The following is a 12,309-nucleotide window of genomic DNA, read 5'->3' as shown; positions in this document are numbered from 1 at the left end:
GTCTCTGTCTGATTCGCAATATGATGGTCTTGTGCAGCTTCTTCCAAAGCCGGGGGACTTACGTTTTTTTTTGCGAATTGGGGGCCTATTACGTTGATAAATGTGGACTACAAGATTGTTTCCAAGTTGTTGGCAGGACGTTTGCGCTCGGTGGTGGGGTCGGTAATTTCTTGGGGTCAGTTTTGTGGCATTCCGGGTAGGTCCTTGGTGCAGTGCAATTCCCTTTTGGGATTTGCTCCTCTATGTGGAGGAGTATGGTGTTCCCGCAGCCATGATCAGCTTGGATTGGTTCAAGGCTTTCGATAGAGTGCCAATTGGGTTTGTTTTGCGGGTCCTGGAAAGGTTTGGTTTCTCGCCCCAGTTTGTGGGCAAGATACGGATGTTGTACACTGGTTGTAGTAGAAGGGTGTGTGTCAATGGGTTCCTTAGTGCTCCCTTCGCTGTTCGGCCTTCGGTTCGACAGGGGTGTCCTCTGTCGATGCTTCTCTATATTCTGTTTCAGGAGCCCTTTGTTCGGGCGATGCGTGCCTGTCATTCAGTTGTTTTGCCGTGTTTGCTGAATGGCTTGTCACTCAAGATTTGTGGTTACGCGGACGACACAGTCTTGTTTGTTGCTTCTGAGGGTTCTGTGACTGCAGTTCAGGATCTGGTGCTTCAGTTTGAGTCTGCTACAGGGGCTTTGGTCAATCATGGGAAGTGCTGTCTTCTGGGGTTAGGGGGTTGGGCCTCTTGTTTGGTGTGGTCTGGATCGTGGTTTCCGGTGGTTCAGTCCATTCGGGTTCTGGGGATTACGTGGTTCAGGTCGTATGGGCAATCTTTGGAGTTTAATTGGGAGGCAGTTTTGCGGGGGGGGGGGGGCGTGGCTGTAGGGATGTTGTCGCAAAGGGCCCTGACTATTTATCAGCGGGCGATTGTCGTGTCTTGTAAGGTTTTGTCGCGGGTCTGGTTTGTGGCACAGTGTTTTCCCTTGGATTGGCGGAAGGCTCGTGCTTTGGAGGGTTTAGTGTATCGTTATGTGTGGTGTGGCCGGTATCATCCAATTCGTCAGTCTACGTTATGTCTCAGGGTGTCAGAGGATGGAATTGGTATTCCTGATATCTATGTGAAGGTTTACTATGTTTGGTAAACACCTGAAGCAATGTTGAGTAAGCACTTTGGATAATGTTGAGTAAACATCTGGAGTAATGGTGAGTAAAAACCTAGTGAAATGTTGAGTAAACACCTGAGATAATGTTGAGTAAACACCTGTAGTAACGTGGAGCAAACACCAGGGATAATGTTGAGTAAACACCTGGGGGTAATGTTGAGTAAACACCAGGGGTAATGTTGAGTAAACACCTTGGGTAATTCTGAGTAAGCACCAGGGGTAATGTTGAGTAAACTCCTCTTGTAATGTTGGGTAAACTCCGGAGATTATGTTGAGTAGACACCAGTGGTAATGAACAAATCCACACGAGCCGTTTTGAGGATTCCAACCTAAGTCCGAGAGCATCCAAGACGCTGCCTTAATCGACTGAGCTACGACATGGTATAAGAATTGCAACCGGAAATTTTACTTAATTTACTTGGATCCTGCAGCCTCTCCGAGACCCAAACCAGGACACAAACAATCAGCGTGCTCACTTAGGATGCAAATTGTAATTAAAACCCTTGCAGCACTCTGCAATTAAATTACAGTGAAATCAAAGCACGGCAGGTCATGAGACAAACTCCGGTAACCCCATTAGTTACCCCATCACTCGTCTCTCAAGATGACTATCAAACAATAGTATAAAAGTTACACTAATTGATCTCAGTGATTAATTACGTTAATTGACTGTCAGTTGTCAGTTAGCAACAAAGCATTTTACGTTAATTACAACCTAGTCTCCCTCAGATCAGTCAAACAATCAACACAATAACTCACTAATCATAATTACTCAATCACTTGACCCATCCAGCATTCCATGAGTAATTACATTAATTACTATAAACGGACAGCTAATTAATCGAAAACGAATTTACGTTAACAATACTGTGACTCTTGACAGCTTTCCAAACATGTCTATGTCAAATTTGCTTGATGATGTTAATTACCCCTAATTAACTTGAGTGAATAATTACTGTCCCACGGACAGATAATTACATCCAGAATGCACTACGTTAGTGTCACTCACTGTCACGCATTGTCACTCACTGTCACGCATTGTCACTCACTGTCACGCACGACCGATAGCATCAAACTATATGAATTCATTTGATGTTAATTACCCTAATTAACTTGAGTGACTAATTATCATGCAACATACATAATTAATCCAAAATGATTTACGTTACCACAATACTGTCGCCCACGACAGCTAGTCAAAACACTGTGAATTCACTTTTAATGACGTTAATTACCCCTAATTAACTTGCGTAATTAATTACCTGTCTCAAGGACAGGTAATCAACTTGAACGACTGATATTAACTCAATCACTGTTATCCGCAAAAACAGCGTTCAACAACCATATGAATTTAAACTATGTAGAAACTTTTTTTTTTTTTTTGAGATATATACAAGAGTTGTTACATTCTTGTACAGCCACTAGTACGCGTAGCGTTTCGGGCAGGTCCCTGGAATACGATCCCCGCCGCGAAGAATCGTTGTTACAACCAAGTACACATTTTACTGTTGCGTTAAACAGAGGCTACAGTTAAGGATTTGCGCCCAGTAAATCCTCCCCGGCAGGATACGAACCCATGACAAAGCGCTCGCGGAAATGATGTTAATGATGATGATGTTTTGATGATGTTAATTACCCCAAATTAACTTGAGTAATTAATTACTGTCAACCGGACAGGAAATTAATACTGAACACTCTCGTTAACTCAATCTGCCACTCGCGACAGCTCTCATCACAATAACGTGAATTCCCTTGGTGACGTTAATTACCCCCTAATTAACTCTCACTGAATCTCCAATGAACAATTAATGGTTACACCAAGTCCTTGTCGCAAAGACAAGCAAACACAGTACCCAGGTACATGGGTTACACAGCTCACTAATAAAATATATATGTATATAACTATCACTGCCCAAAATCACACAAAACACATAGAATTAATGATCCCAAACAATAATTCCGACACTGTAATGTGTCAATTAACACAGTAATTACAGAACAGGGTGTCACTACCGACCTCTTACCTCTGCCAGATACTGGATACACCTGCAATGAGATAAACACATACAAGGCAAAAACTGGATACAGTCTGGTATAATTAAACTGCACAAATTTATACACAATACTCCTAGCTCAGACTCTCAGTTGTTCCCAGGTGTAATTCATACACACTCTGACGACCTAACTGACAGCCGTTCCCACCCCCGAACACTCTGATTGTCGTTCATTTACAGGTACAATCTCACACAGAGATTCCTCTCACTTAATTAAGTACTTAATATGAGAACGCTAGCCACACCCCTGACTACGAATCAGTTTAGACATCATCACCACTACAGAAATATGAGTACTCACTTAACCAGTCTTCTCTCATTCTCCATCCACTCCCTTTCATGCACTGAAGCTATAGTACTGAAGAGTTGAAGATTCACCCAAACTTCCTGCACGTGGGTATGGAGACAACAGAGAATGACTTGGTGTTTCAATACGGGGTGGTGAATGGTGAACACGGTGACGCGACGACAGGGTGGCGGCACAGCGAGTCGCTGGAGGCTGGCAGCCTCACACCAAGACTCATTTTGGATGGCTCGAACACATACACACACGAGCGGGCTGCACTCGTACCGGGTGTGATGTCGTGGGAAATGGGGACATGGTGAGGTGGGAGACAATGTCCTCCTAGGTGGACTGTAATTTCACTAAAATTACCACAGAAAGCTTCTTCAACACTTGAGAAACCTTCCTCAATCCCACCTCATATCAGGTATCTTAGTCATCAGAATGGATGACCCCAAGTGCTGACAATACATGCAGATCACACAGAACAGTCCCGTTGCCCCTGTTTGAGATCACGTGGTCACGACTCTACTTTACTGATCTCATCAATCCCAAATTAATCCCACACTCGTGCAAATCAGATTTTGCTTCATTCTCGTGGGTATCAGACGGATAATAAGATGGCTGTTGACGCCACGATGACAGAGATTGTCGTGGGTGGCCGGCCACACACAATATCTTGCACGTGTTAGCTTGACAACACCACGTCCAGAATGCTTGAGGAGACGCGGCGGAAACTCAACCCGCTTCTTCCCCTCTGTCTTTGACATGACCATTCACAGGGAAATGCGCCAGCTCGGCCTAAGATGCCTCTACCAACCAGGGCTTCCCCTTGGGTCACGTGACATCACGGCACTTACAAGTCATTGCTTGACACCAGTTAGGAACCGTTGGCTTATGACCGCAAACATCCTGCCTGCTCCTCACTGTACATATTTTCATGTAAAACATGCCTATGTCTGTAATTCTGCTCACAGAGTAGCTACAGCGGCCCCTGTAGTCTCAGTGGAATGGTCTGGAGCTAGATTACACATAGACACCAAACAAGAGAGGTTTCGTGGAAGAAGTACGGAAATCTAGAAAAGAGTGCACGACTGTGCACTGTATCAGGGTGCACAGCAACGGTTTGCACTCCCACAGTCTAGAAGCTTAGCTGAAAAATTCCATCCCCTCACAGAAATATTGAGTAAAAACAAAGAATAATGTTGAGTAAACACCAGGGATAATGATAAGTAAACACCAGGGATAATGATAAGTAAACACCAGGGATAATGATAAGTAAACACCAGGGATAATGATAAGTAAACACCAGGGATAATGTCGCAAAATCATCAGGGATAAGTTCGCATAATCACCAAGTATAAAGTTGAGTAAACTTCTTGAGGAATGTCGAGGAAACAATAGGGATAATGTTGACCAAAACCACACACTAGAAGATGAAGAGACGACATTTTGGTCCATCATGGACCATAATCAAGTTGATTGAGAACCATTATCACAATCAACTTGATAATGGTCCAGGAAGGACCGAAACGTCGTCATCTCTTCATCTTCTAGTGTGTGGTTTGGTCAACATTCTTAAGCCACCTTAATGTGACTCATCATCTGAATAGAGATAATGTTGAGTAAACGCCAGAGTTAATGTTGAGTAAACACCTGTGGAATCAATCAGCCGTTACTGGCTGAATCAATCGGGAATCAACCGTTACATAATGCTGAGTAAACACCTGTGGTAATGTTGAGCAAACCCCAGGAGTAATGTTGAGTAGACACCTGTGGTAATGTTGTGTAGACACCTGTAGTAATGTTGAGCAAACACCTGGGTAATGATGAGTAAACACCTAGGGTATTGTTGAGTAAACAACTTGGTTAATATTGAGTAAAAACCAGGGATAATGTTGAGTAAACACCAGAGATATTGCCACATAATCACCAGGGATAATGTTAAGTAAACATCTTGAGAAATGTTGAGTAAAAAATTAGGGATAATGTTGACCAAACCAAACACTAAAAGATTTGCTCAACATTACCTGGGGTAATGTTGAGTAAACACCTGGGGTAATGTTGAGTAAACACCTGTGGTAATGTTGAGTAAACACCTGGGGTAATGTTGAGTAAACACCTGTGGTAATGTTCAGTAAACACCTGGGGTAATGTTGAGTAAAACACCTGTGGTAATGTTGAGTAAACACCTGGGGTAATGTTGAGTAAACACCTGTGGTAATGTTGAGTAAACACCTGGGGTAATGTTGAGTAAACACCTAGGGTAATATTGAGTAAACAATAGAGATAATGTTGAGTAATCACTAGGGGTGATGTTGGGTAAACATCCGAGGAAATGTTGAGTAAACACTAAGGATATGTTGACTTAAACACGAGGGATGATGTTGAGTAAACACAAGGGATAATGTAGAGTAAACACGGGGGATAGTGTGAAAACAAGACTATGATGGGGGGGGGGCCTTGTAGCATGGTGGATAGCGCGCAGGACTCGTAATTCTGTGGCGCGGGTTCGATTCCCGCACGAGGCAGAAACAATTGGGCAAAGTTTCTTTCACCCTGAATGCCCCTGTTACCTAGCAGTAAATAGGTACCTGGGAGTTAGTCAGCTGTCACGGGCTGCTTCCTAGGGGTGGAGGCCTGGTCGAGGACCGGGCCGCGGGGACACTAAAAAGCCCCGAAATCATCTCAAGATAACCTCAAGATGATGATGGGTGAGGAGTGCGGAGAGAGAACTTACCCTGTGGTGGGTGTGGCAGGTGCCGCCGTCGGTGTGGCTGGCTGGCTTCTTCAACCCCCAGAGCTTCCTGACCGCCATCATGCAGAGCACCGCGCGCAAGTCCGAGATGCCCCTCGACCAGATGTGCCTCCAGTGCGACGTCACCAAGAAGACCAAGGAAGACTTCACGTACGTTTAACCTGGTTTTCTAATTTTCGCTTTAAAATTAGTTTTCTTTAAATTTTATTGATTGTTAAAGTTCTGTATTAATTTATTTGTATTTGTTATATATTATGAGCATAACGACATTGTGTAACAGACGCTCTAAAGAATGAGTGAGGAACCTGCTCCCTTTTATGCTACTGAATGCTGTCTTCTAAACAATTCAATTAATGAAACAATCTGTAAGTTTATTCTTGATATAATTGAGTGTACACTGTGCATAATACAGTGTCGGGTCTTGTGAAATCATCACTTAGTAAAATATGGTTTTCGTCTGACGAAAAGTTGGCCACCCCGCCCTAGAGAACATTCACTCTGGCCGTTGCTGTAAGGTGCGGCTGGCCACTCTCACCATAATTAACCTCACTACAATTCTGGTTACTTTGTGGTCTGCACTCCTTTTACCTCTCATATACTGCATCTTGTTTAGTTATTGTGAGCTCAGCAACGAGCAGGTGTACACATGTCTCATCCCTGCAGGTCGGCGCCCAGGGAGGGAGCCTACGTGCATGGGCTCTTCTTAGAGGGAGCTTCATGGGACGTTGAAAATTCCATCCTGATTGACTCTCGCCTGAAGGAACTCCATCCTCAGATACCTGTCATCTTTATCAAGGTGAGAGAGAAAATAAAAAAACACAGCGTTCTTATTGCATATAAGTAAGCTTTCAAATGATTCCATTAACATGAGTGATTTATTTTTAATACTTCCATAGAGTCTATTAATTTCGAAAGAATTTTTGTTTCTATTACGATGACGGACACGACAGCAACTGGGAGATAATAATATAGAGATGTGTGTATTGATAGGTTCTTATAAATATGTGGAGTAATTAATAAAACGATAGAGATGGTGGTATGCCATAACAGAAGATACTTTGATTACAATTAATTGATTGCTTTAGTATTTACTAGTTAGGGACACCTGGCGATGGCAATCTCTGTTTCTCTGTCAGTCAGTCAGTCAGAGTCTCTCTCTCTCTCTCTCTCTCTCTCTCTCTCTCTCTCTCTCTCTCTCTCTCTCTCTCTCTCTCTCTCTCTCTCTCTCTCTCTCTCTCTCTCTCCTTATCTCTCTCTCTCTCTCTCTCTCTCTCTCTCTCTCTCTCTCTCTCTCTCTCTCTCTCTCTCTCTCTCTCTCTCTCTCTCTCTCTCTCTCCCCTTCTCTCTCTCTCTCTCCTCTCTCTCTCTCTCTCTCTCTCTCTCTCTCTCTCTCTCTCTCTCTCTCTCTCTCTCTCTCTCTCTCTCTCTCTCTCTCTCTCTCTCTCTCCTCTCTCTCTCTCTCTCCCCTCTCTCTCTCTCTCTCTCTCTCTCTCTCTCTCTCTCTCTCTCTCTCTCTCTCTCTCTCTCTCTCTCTCTCTCTCTCTCTCTCTCTCTCTCTCTCTCTCTCTCTCTCTCCCCTTCTCTCTCTCTCTCTCTCTCTCTCTCTCTCTCTCTCTCTCTCTCTCTCTCTCTCTCTCTCTCTCTCTCTCTCTCTCTCTCTCTCTCTCTCTCTCTCCCCTTCTCTCTCTCCTTCCTCTCCCCCTCTCTCTCTCTCTCTCTCTCTCTCTCTCTCTCTCTCTCTCTCTCTCTCTCTCTCTCTCTCTCTCTCTCTCTCTCTCTCTCTCTCTCTCTCTCTCTCTCTCTCTCTCTCTCTCCTTCCTCTCCCTCTCTCTCTCTCTCTCTCTCTCTCTCTCTCTCTCTCTCTCTCTCTCTCTCTCTCTCTCTCTCTCTCTCTCTCTCTCTCTCTCTCTCTCTCTCTCTCTCCTTCCTCTCCCTCTCTCTCTCTCTCTCTCTCTCTCTCTCTCTCTCTCTCTCTCTCTCTCTCTCTCTCTCACACAAGAAGGTCGATTTTATGACGAAAATATTATTATTTTTTATCAGAATTTGATTTACAATTAGACCTAGATCGGGATTTATAAGATGTATAGGTTGTTTAAGGAATTATTTGAATTTGTTGTACGTGAGTGACGTATTTACCAAGGTACAATTCGAATACAGGACGTGAACGTGCCGGTGGAAATGGTGTTGGACGAGTTAGGAGTGAGGAACTAATACAGATGTTTACGACAGCCATATAATTAGTTAGGATTAAGGGAGGAATCCCGATCATATGTTACATTCTTCCAAGAAAGGGAGTTGGAAATGAATGGTAGTCGAGAACACTTGGTGTCAATTGCCGTCTGGACAAATATTGCAAATCAAATGCATTATCATTCATAGATACTTGTGATACCATTTCTTCCATAGATGTTCTATGGAAGAAATGACATGTAAGCTCGGGATGGGGTTCATCATCTAGGGCTGGGGTTTTTGCTATTGCCAACTCGTTGGAACCTGTGGTTGAAGGTGCTTGTTTGGGTTTAAACTGTTAGTAGATAGTGGTATGGGAATTTATACGGAAAAAGGAGGTAATAAAAGTATGTGTTTATGGGAAGAAACAAATTGGCAAAATGAACAGGGAAAGAGAAGGGCCTCAAAATAACAATACACTTAAAGTATATTACACGAACAGTAGGAGTCTAGGAAACAAAATAAACGTTTTAAATGCTCTTGTCTGAGCAGAAAAAAAAATATTATTGGACTTATCAAAACATGGATGAATGTAGAAAATGGAGACCTATTAGCCGAATATCAATCAAATGGATATAAATAACAAACGTCCGAGATGCTCCCGGATGCAGGTTCGAATCCTCGTCACGGCCCTTGTGGATTTGTTCATTTGATGCATCACGTTATTGTGATTTCTGTGTGTAATGATGTAAGGGCGAAGATGGAGTATGGCCTATTGACACAGCTCGAGTGCATGGGGGGAGTTGTGTAAAACCCTGGTTTGTGTTTCGGAGAAGCTGCGGGATCAAGTAAGTTCAGAAGAACTTCGGTTTCAAATCTTTTACCATGTCATAGCTCAGTCGATTAAGGCAGTGTCTGGGATGCTCCTGGTCGTAGGTTCGAATCCTCGCCACGACCCGTGTGGATTTGTTTATAAGGATATAAACTATTTCACACAGATATATTAGACTAGGAGGGGGAGTAGATATATATGTTAAAGAAAATTTGAAATGTACTATCAATGAGGGTATCAAAACTGAGCCACACACACACAGAAACTATCTGGCTAGAATTAAACGAAAAATCTAAAAATCTTATAATAGGAGTTGTAATCAGGCCACCAAACTTAGAATGGAAGCAAAGCATCTATTGGATGAAATATCTAGAGCATCTAGGTCAAACTGTATTTGAGTCATGGGTGACTTTAATTTTAGTGGAATAAACTGAATTAACAGAACAGGGAATAATGAAGCAGAAGTTTTTCTAAAATTAATTGACGATTGCTTTCTTAATCCCATCTCTCGTAAAGGTATTCCTTATTCCCAGTTATCCATTCCTCTATCTTTACCCGTTGGCAGGCTTGTTGGTCTTCTGTTACTGGTAACAAACTGCATACTATTAAGAGTTGTGTGTCCTTGTGGTCGTCCTCCTACCACCGTAACCGGCGATGAGAAACGGCTCTGGTGAGGTTGCGTATTGGCCATACTCACTTAACTCATGGTCACTTAATGGAGTGCTGCCCTGCTCCTTCTTGTTCATATTGCATTGTCCCTCTTACAGTCGTGCATATCCTTGATGAATGTCCTGACTTCCGGGACTAGCGTGTGTCTTGTTTTCCGACTGCCCCCCATGGTTGCTTGTCCCTCGATAGAATTCTTCGTGATTCGGATACTTTTGATATCGTTCGCCTTATGCGTTTTTATTCTCGTATTGGCATCCTTGGTGATATTTATCTCCCTCTGATTATCCCACACATTTGATGGTGCTACATAGCCTTCCCAGTTTGGTGCCTTCTTTTGATAATTACTAACTTACTTGCTTTCTTTTGCAACACATTAAGGAACGAAAGTGGGAAAATAATATTTTAGACTTAGTGTTAACTAACAGGGAAACTCAAATAATTGAAATCGAAATAGGGAGTGAGCTAGGGAACAGTGATCACAAAGAAATCAGATTTAGCATTGAATGGAATAGATATGTAGGAGAAAATTCTGTTAAAGTGCCAGATTTTCGAAAAGCTGATTTTAATGGTCTAAGAAATTTTTTGGTTGAAATAAATTGGAAAGTCCTGGGCATGGGGGGGGGGGGTTGGCTGGTCTTGGAGGGAGATGTGAACCAAGCGTTGGGTGATGTAAAAAGGGATTTTAATGTGGATTCGAAATATAACTTATTGGAAAAAATCTAAACAAAGCACAGGAACGTAGTATAACATACAAATTGAATAGATCGAATAATAATGGCCCGAAGTGGATAACAAAGGATCTGAAACCTTATAGGTAGAAAGAGAGCTTGGTACAAAATGATTAGGAATGGGGAAATCAGTTTAGAACAAGAATTCGTCCAACTGGTTAAAAATGTTAAACAAGAGATAAGGAGGGCAAAAAGAAACTGCAAAGTTCGTATAGCAGGGCAAGCAAATCCTAATTTTTTTTCAGTTATATTGAACAAAGATTAGGGAGAAGATAGGTCCATTGAAAACTGTGATAAGTCAGATAACTGATAATGACAAAGAGATATATAGTATTATTAATAAATATTTTATCTCTGAATTTACTAAATAATAACAGAACATTATGCCTTCAGCCGAACAAGTCTATGTGGGTGGGGAAGAGGACAGGTTGACTAGTTTAACAGTTACCAGGGAGGATGTTATTAAACAAATAGTGAAACTCAAGCCAAACAAATCCTCAAGGCCGGACGAAGTGTTTGCCAGGGTGCTTAAGGAATGCAAAGAGGAGCTTTGCGAGCCATTGTCTACCATATTTAATAAATCATTAGAATCAAGCAGAGTGCCAGAGTCGTGGAAAGTTGCTAATGTGGAACTAATTTTCAAGAAAGGAGACAGATCACTTGCGTCAAACTATCGGCCAATTAGTTTAACATATATTGTTGAAAAGTCATTTGAATCCCCACGTACACATACTTATATTGCCTTCTTTCCCAATTTACATTCCGATACCACTATCTACTAACAATGTAAACCCAAACAATCCCCTCCAACCAGAGATTCCAACGAGTTGGCAACAGCAAGAACCCCAGCCCTAGATAAATGAACCCCCATTTAGAGCATACATGTCATTCCTTCCATAGAAGTGTTCCCAGTTATCAATGAATGATATTGCATTTGATTTACAATATTTGTCCAGTCGACAATTGACACCAAGTGCCCTCCACAAACATTCATTTCCAACTCCCTTTTTTGGAAGAATGCAACATATGATCGTGATTCCTCCCTTGCTCCTAACTAATTCTCTGGCTGTCGTAAACCTCTGTATCAGTGCCTCACTCCTAACTCGTTCTACATCATTTCCACCGGCACTGATACAAATAAAGGGTTTGTTCTCATTTCTAGCCATATTATCATTCATGTTTTTTACAAATATCCTCAATTCCTGCTCCCGGATAGTGAACCTTAAACCTGTTCCCCCCTATCTATGGCAAAAAATTCTATGCAAATACCTCTCCTGTGAATCACCCACAACCAAAATTCGTTTTCCTACTTCCTGTACCGGCGCTCCCTTCCTTGCCTTTTGGGTAAACTGCAGTTTTCTTACAGCACTCGTCTTGCAGCACGGCGAATGAGTTGGAGGCATTTAGGGACAGCTGTAGGGAGCTTTGTCACAGTCTTCTTAATTCTCCTGTCCTTTGTGACACTTCAAGAAGAAGCCTTCCTAATGCTGTTCTCTTTTGCTTCCACTTGAGGGTAGACACGTTGTTTCATTTGCCTTAGCTCCTCCTACAGCAAATCAAACTCGGTCTTCAGAGCTCCACATAAATCCATTAGTTCCCTCACTACCCCTTCCATTATTATTATCAAGACACAATCGAAGCTACAGCTGATACACCTTATCATTTTGAC

The 12,309-nt window shown here is 42.5% G+C and overlaps 1 protein-coding gene across 1 annotated transcript in view; it reads left to right on the top strand.

Moving 5' to 3' along the window:
* Positions 1 to 8,453, top strand: part of LOC138368469 (dynein beta chain, ciliary-like) — a 33,763-nt gene extending 25,310 nt beyond the window's left edge. Inside the window, exons 2-4 of the mRNA XM_069330986.1 lie at positions 6,244 to 6,392; positions 6,906 to 7,038; positions 8,400 to 8,453. Of these exons, the coding sequence (XP_069187087.1) occupies positions 6,244 to 6,392; positions 6,906 to 7,038; positions 8,400 to 8,453 (336 nt within the window). The remainder of the gene's footprint in view (positions 1 to 6,243; positions 6,393 to 6,905; positions 7,039 to 8,399) is intronic.
* Positions 8,454 to 12,309: the final 3,856 nt, after the last annotated feature.

This window comes from Procambarus clarkii, chromosome 25 (assembly GCF_040958095.1).
Source record: "Procambarus clarkii isolate CNS0578487 chromosome 25, FALCON_Pclarkii_2.0, whole genome shotgun sequence".
NCBI classification, from domain to species: domain Eukaryota; kingdom Metazoa; phylum Arthropoda; class Malacostraca; order Decapoda; family Cambaridae; genus Procambarus; species Procambarus clarkii.
Note: the sequence above shows the minus strand (reverse complement) of the source record. Positions and strands in the feature narration are given on the sequence as shown.